Source organism: Gavialis gangeticus, unplaced genomic scaffold (genome assembly GCF_001723915.1).
Source record: "Gavialis gangeticus isolate Ggan-Ray unplaced genomic scaffold, GavGan_comp1, whole genome shotgun sequence".
NCBI lineage: Eukaryota > Metazoa > Chordata > Crocodylia > Gavialidae > Gavialis > Gavialis gangeticus.
Window position 1 is genome coordinate 6,909,861 of NW_017729023.1, and position 12,089 is coordinate 6,921,949.

General features: G+C 45.1%; 1 protein-coding gene across 1 annotated transcript in view; it reads left to right on the forward strand.

Annotated features, from left to right (window-relative positions):
• Window positions 1–7,754, forward strand: part of GRSF1 (G-rich RNA sequence binding factor 1) — a gene marked incomplete at its 5' end in the record, with an annotated part of 37,587 nt that extends 29,833 nt beyond the window's left edge. The window contains 5 exons of the mRNA XM_019516799.1: window positions 850–1,034; window positions 1,124–1,248; window positions 4,214–4,349; window positions 5,283–5,360; window positions 7,077–7,754. Of these exons, the coding sequence (XP_019372344.1) occupies window positions 850–1,034; window positions 1,124–1,248; window positions 4,214–4,349; window positions 5,283–5,338 (502 nt within the window). The remainder of the gene's footprint in view (window positions 1–849; window positions 1,035–1,123; window positions 1,249–4,213; window positions 4,350–5,282; window positions 5,361–7,076) is intronic.
• Window positions 7,755–12,089: the final 4,335 nt, after the last annotated feature.

Sequence of the window (12,089 nt, forward strand, 5' to 3'; positions counted from 1 at the left end):
AAGTACCTCAACCCTATCTTTATTTTTAATATTTGTAGTGGCTGAGTTTATCATTTCTAGGTTGTGTGTTGTAGAAGGGGTGATATACGACCCTGTGCATCCTTGCCACCATGGTTGGCATGGCATCCTCTCTGGTGCCCCCTGCTAACTGCCAGTCCATTCTTTGGGTGGGTTCTTTTCTGTGATTCAGTCTTCCTGCCAGGTCCTACTTAGTCCATCTGTTTCCAAGGTTTCAGTGGTCTTCAATTTCAAAATGTATCCTTAGTAGGATTGGTCCTCAAAACCAAATCCCATTTCCCTTTTGGAGGTCCCCCAACTTGCACTGGAGATAAACCCTCAGAGGCTAAAGATGTAAAGTTAGGTTTGAGTGTCTTGTCTCTCTGGGATGTTTCTAGCTTCCCATTTGTGTTTTTGAGAATGCCAACATGGAAGGCTGCCTTCCCAGGCCTTGTCTGCAACACAGTTCAGGAACTAGCTCCATTCCTGAACCGTTTTCCTTCCCTGCTCAGGCTTTTCTGCTTGTTGAGCTTGTCTAGCCCTGTTTTGAAGAACGCCTACCTGTCTCTTGTGCAGGTGTTCACTGGTAACCAAATTACCCAGCCATGCCTCCAGGTGCACCCGTGAGGCTTATTTGAGGTCTGAGGCTGCCATTAACTCTCTTTCTGATGCATCTTGCAGATACCTTTTTCAGTTCAGTAAATTGTAAGATAGACTTACCTAGCACCCCAAAACAAAATTGAATAGGATCTATTGTGGCAGTCTTCAAGGCAGCAGCCTTTTTTTGAAAATCTAGTGCGTTTTCTAAGCCGAATGAAGGTAGATTGTCTGTTTTGTTTCTTTTATATCTAGGTACATTGAAATATTTCCCAGCAACAGGAGTGAAATTCAAACCCATAGTAGCTCTCCCTGGAGAAGGAAGATGACCCCTTACCCAGTCACTAAATTGACAAAAGAATCTGAATTGGTCTTTGAAGCAAATGAAGCTGGGAAGACTCAAAAACCACACACAACCTCTGAAAGTGAGAGAGAGAATGGTCAGTTCTCACCTTTTGTTCTTTGAAATGCTGTTGTTTCCTCATGTGCTTGCCTGCACACAGGTAACTGTTTTTGTTTGCTTCTACAGAACCTTACAGAGAAGTAAGTGAAAAGCCTGAGGATGCTTTGGAATGTGGGAATCCCCATCTATTACTGCATTTTGTTCATCTGAGAGGCCTGCCATTCCAGGCTAGTGCCCAAGACATTATAAACGTATGTAGCCATAAAATTGTATAGCTTTATGGAGAATTGCTAAACCTCTGTTCTAAATGCTCCAGCCTTTAGAACACAGTGTCATTTCTAAGGTTATGCATAGGTGTTACCTTTGTGCTGGGGAAAAAAGCCTTTCTCCTGGTACAAGAAAGTAGCAACAGTTGGTTAAGGGTTTTTATTTGTGTTGGAGACGTAGCTTCTCTGCAAAAAAACAAAAAAACAAAAAAAACAAAAAAACACAGCACTTTCAGCCAAGCAGATCTCCCCTCTTACATTAGCTTAAATGGCTGTATGCTTCTCTCAGTACTGGGATGCACTTAGTATCCCATTGTCTTCCACTCTTCTTCCCTTCCCCCACACCAAGGGGGAGGGAGGGAGAGCACTGGCTCCCTGCTACCCTTCCCATTGGCAAGCTGTCAGGGAGCTCTGCAAGGAGCCTGCTGCTGCTGCTTAAATACCAGGAGAGTCTCCAGACTGTTCAGGTAACAGTGCTAATGCCCCCCAGCACTGAACAGAGCTGGCTCTATGCCAGGGGTTTCCTTAAGATAGGTGAAGCCATAGAGGAATGCTCCCATCCTGCTAACTAGCTAATTGGGGTGCCAGGTTTCTTTCCATGGTTTGAATGGAGTTCCAGGTAGTTCCAGCAATGGGCACATCTGCTTCCTGTTCTCTGCACAGTTCTGGATCACCCTCTGGGTCCTGCCAGTCAGCTCTTGCTAACAGATGTTTAGGTTAGAAGTAACTTAGTATAAACCCAAGACCCTGGGCTTGGTCAGGTTACTTTAGGACCCTCATTGGTTCCAGACTAGCAACTGGGGTTACCAGATATAGGCAGGATGGAAGTGGTCATAGTCCCAAGGCAGCAGGTGGGACAGTGAGCGCAGCTGTGACTTACCTGTATGGAGGGCAGGGGCAGAGGCAGGGAGCATGCCCCTGCCCAGAACTAGGGACTTCCTTTTTCCTCTCCACTACCTTCAGCTGATTTCCATGTAACATCAGCTGGAGACAGGCTGTCTGCCATGGCAGTGAGAGGGAGCAAAGGAGCAGTTCTGCATTGCCCCCTGGTTGGAGAGCTTGTCTTTGAGGTGACTTGCTCTCTAGCCAGGGGACTGGACTGCCTGTACGCATCCATTTTCACAGTATTCTTTAGCGCTGGAATAAAATGCCAGTCTGTACCTTAAGTGGGTAGTACCTGAAAACAGTTCTGTGAGGTTAGAAAATCAAGAAATAGGTGGGTTTTGAACCTGTGAGCGGGAATCAAGCCCAGGTTGGAGGAAGATGAGTGGAACAGATTCATTAGCTAATGAAATCCCTATACCTTAAGTAGAATGTCACGTTTATTGATGTGTGTTTGTTTTTTTGTTTTCTTTTCCTTTGGGTAAAGATGTGTTATGTACCATGAACATCTTTAAAGTGTTCTCTTTTGGATAAGAAAGCCTCAGTCTTAAATTTCTCTGGCACCCTGTGTTACAAGTAATTTGACCTGTGGTAAGCTGCAGGGTATGCCATCTTCCAGGCATATGCATATTAGATAAATGTTTAATTTGCTTAACAGCCTAACACATCAGTCCCCATCACCTATTGGTTACATAATAACAAACATCTCCTTATCTCATTATCAGTTACATGCATAAGCTATTAAGTGTGTAACATCTTTCAGTCCTATTGTCTTTAACTTAACTCTGATCCATTTAACTGTGTACTAATGGGCACCAGGAACTATGAAGCAAAAGTAGCTGTTAAAAGGCCTTGAAAAAGGCAGGAGACCTGTTTGTTGGCTGTTCTCTCCTCATTTTTAAGGCTTTTATTATCAGTATCCTAAAAACTTAGAGGCCTTGAAAGTGACAGAAGCTAAATTTTGGAGCTTCCAGCACTACTGGAAGTGCTGTGTGCTTAATGAGCATTTCTCACATTGAGTTTGGGTAAATGCATAGTCTTTTTCACACTTGAGGCTGCTGATGTAAATCCAGTTTACTATAATGCAGGGAATTCTTCCATAGCTGAGAGATGCTAATCCTGTATATTAAATTATTTTACAGTTATTTTGTGGCAGAACCCAAAGGCTTGAGCAAGATTGGTGTGCTAAGATAGCAGACATTGTTCTGATGCTAAACAACTAACTGTTCTAAATTGTGGTTGGGTCCTGAGGTGGTGCTAAGTTATTTCTGACATAATAGTTCTGTTAGCAAGAAGCCAGTGGGTTGGGGAAGGTAAAGGGATGGAATGCTGGAGGCAAAGAGGGGACTAGAGCAAAGTTTCAGTTGGGGAATGTGCACAGTTAAGTAAAGAACAGATGTCAAGGATTACCTGCAGTGTAAAGGTTGGGTGGACTATCTTGTGTGTGTAGATATGTGTATTTTCGTAATGGAGAACTGAAAAACAGCCTTTACGGTAGCAGGAAGCAAGCTGGCTTGAGGCTCAATTCTCTTGTTTACCAAATCTTCTACAGAAGCTTCTGTACAGATGACTCTTGTGAATGATGTGCACTGAAAGAAAGATGGAAAGAAAACTTTTGCACCTATTACCAGATCCACTTGGTTTCAGAGTGTATCCAAAGCCTGTCACAATGTAAAGCTATAGCTATTGGATGTTTATGGTTTTCTGGAGAAGAACAACGTAGAATACAGTTTACCTAAAGAGAGACAGGTAGCATGGAATTCCAACTTTGAACTCTTCAGTGGCAACCGATAAACATGATTGCTTTATTCCTTAAAGAACTTAAATCATAATGAAATGATCACCCATCTTTCTTCGTGTAGGCTGATTTAAGTTCCCACGTGAAACAGTAACAAAATTTGAAACCACTTAATTCTATCAAATAGAGAAACTATGAGGTTTGAAACAGTAAGCTTGAGAGTTAAAGGCCACTTTGGTCTTGCCATTGGTTCCTCTTGACTTCAAGACTTTTACCTGATCAGCATCAAACAGGCTATGTATTTGATCTTCCATTTGTGTTTTCATTCAGTTTCTTGCTCCTTTGAAACCTGTAAAGATTACCATGGAATATAATTCCAGCGGGAAGGCTACAGGAGAAGCAGATGTTCACTTTAAGAGCCGTAAGGATGCGGTTGCTGCTATGGTCAAGGACAGGTCACACATGCGTAAGTAGAGTTCATGCTTCTGTGCTTGTTGGATGTCACTACTTTTTTTTAAGCTTTTAGTCTCCAGTAATCTGGAACTACTTGTCTGGTGTTGGGCTGTTTACTGATACAGCATATTTCTTCCACTTCTAGAGGCTGAAATATTTTATCGTGCAGTGCTAAACTGTATTTGGATGAGATGTTTTAGACAAGGATGGTCTTGCCTTGAGCAGGAAGTTGGACTAGATATCCTGAGGTCCCTTGCAGCCCTGTTTTTCTATGATTCTGTGCCTGGTTACATGCTCTATGTGTAATCTATTCACTCAAATTCAAGACATCTCCTCCCCCACCAAATCGGCCTAGAGGAAAAATAGCGTTGTCTTGGATTCAAGAACCAGTCCAGGGCAAGCAGCAGCAGCTGCCTGCCCCAGACAGGAATAGCTTGTTCGGTTGTGGGAGGGGACATGCCAGGTGAAGTGGGAAAATTGGAGGTAAGGATGAGACCTGCAAGCCTCCCTTCCATTCCCTTTGCTCCCCTCCTCACCTTCTGCTCTGGCCTTCTTTGCAGCAGCTGTGCCCAGTAGGGAGCTGCTGCTTCTCCCTGGTGAGCTGGGCTGAGCTAGGGTTGCATTGCTGCTGACTGCCCCGGAAGAGTAGAGCTGCAGCATACAGTGGGGGGAAGGGTGGGGAAGGCTGCAGGAGGAGTAGGAGGTAGGGGGGACAGGAAGGGATGGGAGGCAGGTGCAGGCATGGAGGGGCAGGCATATTGGGACAAGGGGAAGGGGTGTTGCCCCTGGACCCCCATCACTGCTTTCCCTGCCACAGCAGTGAGAGGTGGGATGAATAATTAGGTTGTCTTAAATTCTAAATAATCTTGGATTCAGGTAAATAAGGTATTTAATCTTGGTGTTGAAGCTTAATAAACTAAACTTCTTTTGTTTAATTTCTTCCCAGAGCATAGATATATTGAATTGTTCCTGAATTCATATCCAAACAAAAATTCCCGGTGACAGTGGCACAACCCCAAGGTAGGTAAGTGTATTAAATCCCCCATCCTTGTGATACCTGCATTTTCCAAAGGTGGGCAAATTGACTCTTAATTTACATGCTTATATAAAACACAATGCCTCTATATGCTGCTTTGCATGTTTAACACCAGTTAGTTTCATACAGAAGTAAGGTTGGATGGGACCTTAAGAAATCATCTAGTCCAGGGGTCAGCAGCCTGCTCAGCACACGTGCCGAGCATGGCACACAAGACCATTTTGCTCAGCACACCACTGCCAGCCTGGGCTCTAAACGGTTGCTGTCAACCACAGAGCCCAGGCTGCTTCCAGCAAGCGGCTGGGAGACTGCAAGCCCTGCTGCAAGCAGACTGGGCTTTGTGGGCTGGCTGCAGCTGGGAGGCTGCAAACAGCTGCTCCAGGCTCTGGCACGTCGGCACTCTGGCACCTTTCAAGGTAGACATGTTTTTTTCAGCACTTTGGCCAAAAAACATTGCCTACCTCTCATCTAGGGATCAAACCTGTGACCTTGGCATTATTAGCACCAAACTCTTAAAGCTTGTCAGAATGCTCAAAGAAGAGTGCCTGAAGTTTGTTACCTGAATTTATAAACAATGCAGCAAATGTGTTCCAAAGGTTCTACTTTAAAAGCTATTAAATAAGCTTGGATTTTGCAGAAAACGTTAGAGAGAAACCAAAGTTTTCTGCCAGAACTCTAGAACTTGAGAACAGGACAGGAGTCTCCTGCATTCGGTAGGGGCAACTACCTCTATCGGCAAGAACTCCAAAATAACCTTTTTAAGATACCTCAACCCCCTTTTTCTGGTCATAAGAGCCAAATGGCATCACCCACAAGCGCCTCAGGAGTTGTCTGTTTTCTTCTGAGTCCTAGAACACCAGTTACATTGGTTTGTCCCATGGACTCCATCAGGCTGGCTCACTGTCCAGGCACAGTGGAAAGAAGGATTCAGAACCTACTGCTGAATTATGAAAAGACTGACAAGATGTTTGCTTAGATACATTTTGATCCAAGCTGTTACCAGCACTGCACTGAATTTAGAGGCAGCTGGATCAAAATGAAGCAATGTATTTGAAGGGGCAATAGTACATCCAGTCTCCATTGGTCATGAAGGTAAAATTTCCTACCTCATTAGTGATAACAATCAGACAGATAGCTATCTGAAACAACCAGGTGTTATGAATTTTACCTGTGCTGACTTGGGGGGCCAGTTCAGGCACATTTCAGTTCTATCAGACCACCAAGGATAGAACAATGCTTTGCTAGAGATAGCAAACACCTATGCTAGACACAATTTTAAGGATTGCCCTTACCGTTGTTTGTGTCAAGCAATAGTCTGTATCTCACTAAGCATTTCCCATAAGATCTCAGAGGAATGTTTAATTACTGTTTACAAACAGTTCAGTAGGAGTTGCATTGTATGCAGTCTTGTTGAAATCTGTTTAATGTGAAGAAGGTGATTGGATTTAGCTTATACATGCACCTTCCTCTTGTCCACACATATGTTCACATCCTTTTGAAGAGCCAAATGTTTCAGTGGCATTTTGGTTTAGACAAAGTTTGGATTTCTCCTTACAATCTGCAAATTATTGTTTAATGGGGGGAGGATCTTGTTGAAGCCAGTTCTACTTGGATACTCTGAGACTACACAAGAAGGGTGATGGGGATTTAAAAAGCCAACATGTTACTCTTAACCTTCAATATTTGTTTCCTCTTTCTTTTTAGGCTAAAGTAAGCAGCATTTCATTCGCACATACCTAGAGGTGGAATTACAGGCACTTTTGTCTGACAGCAAAGAGAAAATCTAAAGGACACTTTCTGAATTGCCTTTAAAAGCAGCTTGTATCAAATTCTGTCATTCGGGTTTGTGTAAGAAGCACATAATAAATTTCATTCACATCCTGTACATGATTTGGCTGATGTAAAAACAGGAAAAGGTCCACTGCTGCCCTTATACTAGTTGTTAATACTGTACGGTCAGGGGAAGGTCTGGTTCTGTTTTTGCCAAAACTGAAATGGTAGCCCCTGTGCATTAGAATTCAGTAGCTTAATTCTGATCTGAGCTGCCTGTTGGATCAGGAAACAGTTCTTGCTGAGAAGCTTGTAATATGTAAACACCATCTGAACAGTTAAATGTACCTATAAAAGAGCCAGTCTTTTGAAGCTAGAGCATAACTTTTTGTAAGTTTGATTACAGAAGACAGAAGGACAAATGCAAGAGTCCAAAATGGTACCTCTAATAGAGATACCATTCCAACAGTGCTTTCCTTAGTGTGCAGCAAACAGCCGTTGGCCTTCGTGCTTTAGGATACTGTTGGACACTTTGAAATTGCCTCGGCCCATTCAGTTTATAGAAACTAAATAGCAAACTACAACCTGAGGTAGAAGGTGAGTGATTTTTTTTTTGAATATTTCAATGAAGTGCATGAAGACAGCTACACAACCATTTCATTAAGCAGATAATTTTTGCATTGCATATTGTGTAACAACATTGCTATCTTTTTCAGGTGCTTTACAGCAAGACAACTAGGTTGAATGCATCACTTTATACAGTAGGTGATAAGGTTTTGCATTTGCTCCTTAAGAACAAGCTGTTCTGATGATAAGGAACCTAATTTTGTTTCCACTCGTATTGTGGATAGGCACTTGTACTTTCCTATAGTAAGGCCTTTCTGCCCATTCAGTAAGCTCTGTTGTCTTACTAAAAATTAAAATGTCCCAGGAAACTATTGGACAACTTATAGTAAGTAATATGTTGCAAAGGGGTTAAAAGGCACTTCTGGTATTTATCTGAACATCATCAAAACATCAAATTAATGCAACTGTGAGTAATGAAGGAAAGCTTTTCCAAATGGAAAGAATGCTTCAGGCTATTCACTACAGTGTGTGCTGTTATTCTACAGTTTTTAAGAGGCAAGTTCTTTTAAGTTTCAGTGTTGTTGCCATAATGGTTCAGGAAGTATGTGAAAGGCAAGGATTTTTGTGGGTGATATCCTGTATTGGACAAACTGCATTGCTGGGATAGACAAGCTTTTGAATACAGTGTTTTCTTCTGTCTAAGTCTATCCCAACTATGCAATTGGTCGAAGAAAAGATGTCACCCACACGAACCCTTGCCCCCTCTAGTCTTTAAATGTGTTTTGAGCAAAGAAGCAGACTGGAACTTAATCTGGTTTGAAAGGGAACGCTGTAGCACATTACAGCTGTCCTTGCAAATCAAGTATTTAGGATACTTGAAGAAAACAAAGGCTGCTATTTGAAAATAAAAATCTAGTAGAGGACTCTGAGAAATGTTTCTAAAGTTCAGTAATGACAGTTTGTGGTTTGATGAAACAACTCAAAATGGTTTTTCAAGTGCGCTGTTATAGAAGTTTTATTTCAAGATTAGGTTGACTATTTAAATGAGGTACTGTTATCTAAGAACAGGGCCCTATTTTACTAGGCAATGCAAACACTTATTCCCTGGTCTAAAGAACTGTTGAATCTTTCCGTGGTGGAGATTGGATATTATCACTTTCTTGACTTTGCAATGTGTCAACCCTCTGGGTGGTAAAAAGCTGTTCTTCAAACACTAGAAAGCAACCCTTCCCCAACAGCTTGGGGAAGAGTGTCTTCTCCCATTGAAATAGGCAGTGACCAGACTCACTCAGGACATCTCAAAGAAGAGTAAGAGTGTTGGCACAGGTTACCTTAACATACTAGCCCTTAAAATGAGAGCAGTCATTAGTTAAGGCAGGGGTGGGCAATTATTTGGGCCCGAGGGCCATAGAGGGAGTTTTGATGAGCTGTCATGTGCCGGACAGGCTGGGTCAGCCTCCCTCCCTCTTCTCCCTGCAACAGCACAAAAACTCCCTAAATGGCTTTGGGTAGGTGAGGAGTAGTGTTCAGGAGTGGGACAGATGATCCCCATGTGGGGCAGCCAGGGGCCAGATGCAGCCAGTTGATGGGCCATGAGCCATATTCTGCACATCCCTGGATTAAGGTGTGTTAAAGCTGCCATAAGCATCCTCTGTTTCAGAGTTATGTAACTGCAGCACGGGTTTATCTTTGAGTTGTTTTGCCCAGGTCATTCCAGGCATTTGTGTGGATGCTCTGCACCAATTAAATATATTACTTTCATTCTTCCATCATCCCAGGTTGCTCTGGGCCCAGCCTTTCCCATTCCTCTGTTCCCTGGGCAAACTTGCAAGCCCCCTGAATGCTGCTGCCCAGGGAGTGGTGCGGATTGCAAGCCAACATCCCCTCCCACCCCCAAGGATTGATAGCTTTGAGTACCTGAGCATTTTCAGTTTACTGCTGGGCTCTGAGCACTAGTAGGTTCTCAGCTTGCTTGCTGTGAGTATGCACATCCTCTTCACATTTACCTCATCAGGTTGCTACATGTTTTAGCACCTCTGCAAACAGCAGGACCTGTTACCTATGTGCTATCTACTTCCCTGGAGATGAGCCAGAGGATCACTTTAAAAACCATCTACAACCTGGACGTGTACTGAGGTGGTGGATCTCATTGCTTTGTGGGTTGAAGAGAAAGTACTCACTACTGCTAGGGCCTCAAAAGACCACTCCCCACTCCTCAATGGGGAGTGGTTTCTCCAGGGGTGACATCTAAAGTGGATCTAGGTCCCAGTTCTCCTGCTGTCTGGGAAGACTCCTCTCTTAGCCTCATGTACGTTGCACAGAGTGGAGGCAGCAGCCACAGAGCTGGAAACATTCTGCAGCCTCAGTTCAAGGTGGATCCCAGGGGCTTCCAGAGCACCTTTAGTCACCCAAAAGTGCATTCTATCACCATCTGGCAGCTGCTTAGGCAGAAATTGAAGTACTCCTTCCTGGAGTCCAGCCAGCCAACATATGGCTGCATGAGTCAGGGGAGAAGTGGGTTTGCTGCAGCCTGGAGGATGAGCACTGGCAGTAAACTCCCCCTGCTTCATCATCTCTAGGAAACCAGAATTCCTGAACACACAGGCATCATGCACCTGTCTCAGCCACCTGACACTGATGTAGGTGAAGTGACCCCAGTAGGCCACAACTCCTGCAGTATAAAGGAATAGGACCCCTTGTGATTGATAACCTCCATGGCATTGGGGGGAGGGGGGCACAGAATGGTGATATGGTTTCCATTGATACCCCCCCCCCCCACAGAGTTTGGGAACTCAACTCAAACCTGGCTATGACCCATGTCAGGTTACCATATTTCCATTTGCAAAAAAGAGGACACCTGTTGTGTGGGGTGCATCTCACTCCCAACCCACAGCCCCCTGGTGCTGCCAGTGCCCTGCAGTCCCAACCCACAGCCCCTTGCCCACCCTAGTGCCTCTCAGTCCCAAATCACAGCCCCCCTCCACACCCACAGCCCTGCCAGAGGGGACTCCAGGCTGACCCCATTCTGACCAGGCTCTAGTGCAGAGGCTGTGGCAGCTCCAGCTCATGCAGTTGGCAGCAGAGCAAGTCCAGCCCCTGTGTAGGCTGAAGGAAGGAAGAAGGGAGGCCTGTGGGCACCCCCCACCCTGGGCTAGGGCTCCTGCACCCCACCAAGCAGCTTGGCTATAGTCCCTCCCAGGCACCACCCCCAGCAGGCCCTCTCTGCCCTCTTCCCCTGCTGGAGGGGCAGGCACCTCCCCCATGCCCTACTGCAGCCCCAGCACCTTGTCGCCATCCTCCAATGCTGGCAGGACACTGGACCCACCCCCCTCACACACCCATCCCCTACCACATACACCCCTGTCATGGCCACCACCCAGTCAGTCCCCAAGCCCTGGCCCTTTCCAAGGCTACTCCCACCACCCTGCCTGGCCACATGCCAGCCATGTGCATATGTGCACACAGACACACATAGTGCCCTCTGCCTCCAATCACCCCAAACAGTGCTTTGCAGGCTGCCCATGTGCAAGGGGAAAGATGCGGTTTCTTCCTTTAAAGAAGAAAATCTGTTTTACCACAAATGGAAAACTCAGATCCCTAGTAAACACACAGGCCACTAGAGCAAGCTGGGAAATGCAGTAGTACCAGCAAAATCTTGGGCATTTGTTCATATTTTTTAAAAAATATCTGCATGGAGATGGGAGGACCCAAAAAGACGACTTGTAGGAAAACCCAGATATATGGTAACCTACTCCTGTGGTTACCAGAGCACATCTTAGCTCTTGAAATATGGCTTTGCACACCTTGTGCACAGCCATGGATGCTATTGCCCATCCCACACCAATGAAACTGGTTGGCCACAGTGCAAGTGTCAGGGCTTGCAAGCTTCCACACAGCTATTGTGATTCATAGACATCTGGGCTGGAAGGGACTCCGGAGGATCATCGAGTCTAGCCCCCTGCAGGAAGTCAGCAGGAATCATAGAATCCCAGCAAGATAAGCATCCAAATGCGTCTTGAAGGTGTTCAAAGTGGGTGCTTGAACCGCCTCCAGCAGCAGGCTATTCCAAACCTTGGGGGCTCAGACAGTAAAGAAGTTCTTCCTTATGTCCGGCCTGAATCAGTTATGGTGGAGTTTGTGACCGTTCGATCTTGTCATCCTTTGGGGCACTCTGGTGAACAGATGTTCCCCCAGATCCTGGTGAGCACCCCTGATAAATTTATAGGTGGCCACCAGATCACCCCTGAGCCTGCGCTTTTCCAGGCTGAAGAGTCCCATGGCTCTCAGCCTGTCATCACAAAGTCTGTTTTCCTGACCTCTGATCATGTGCATGGCTCTCCTCTGGACTCTGTCAAGCTTCTCCACATCCTTTTTGAATTG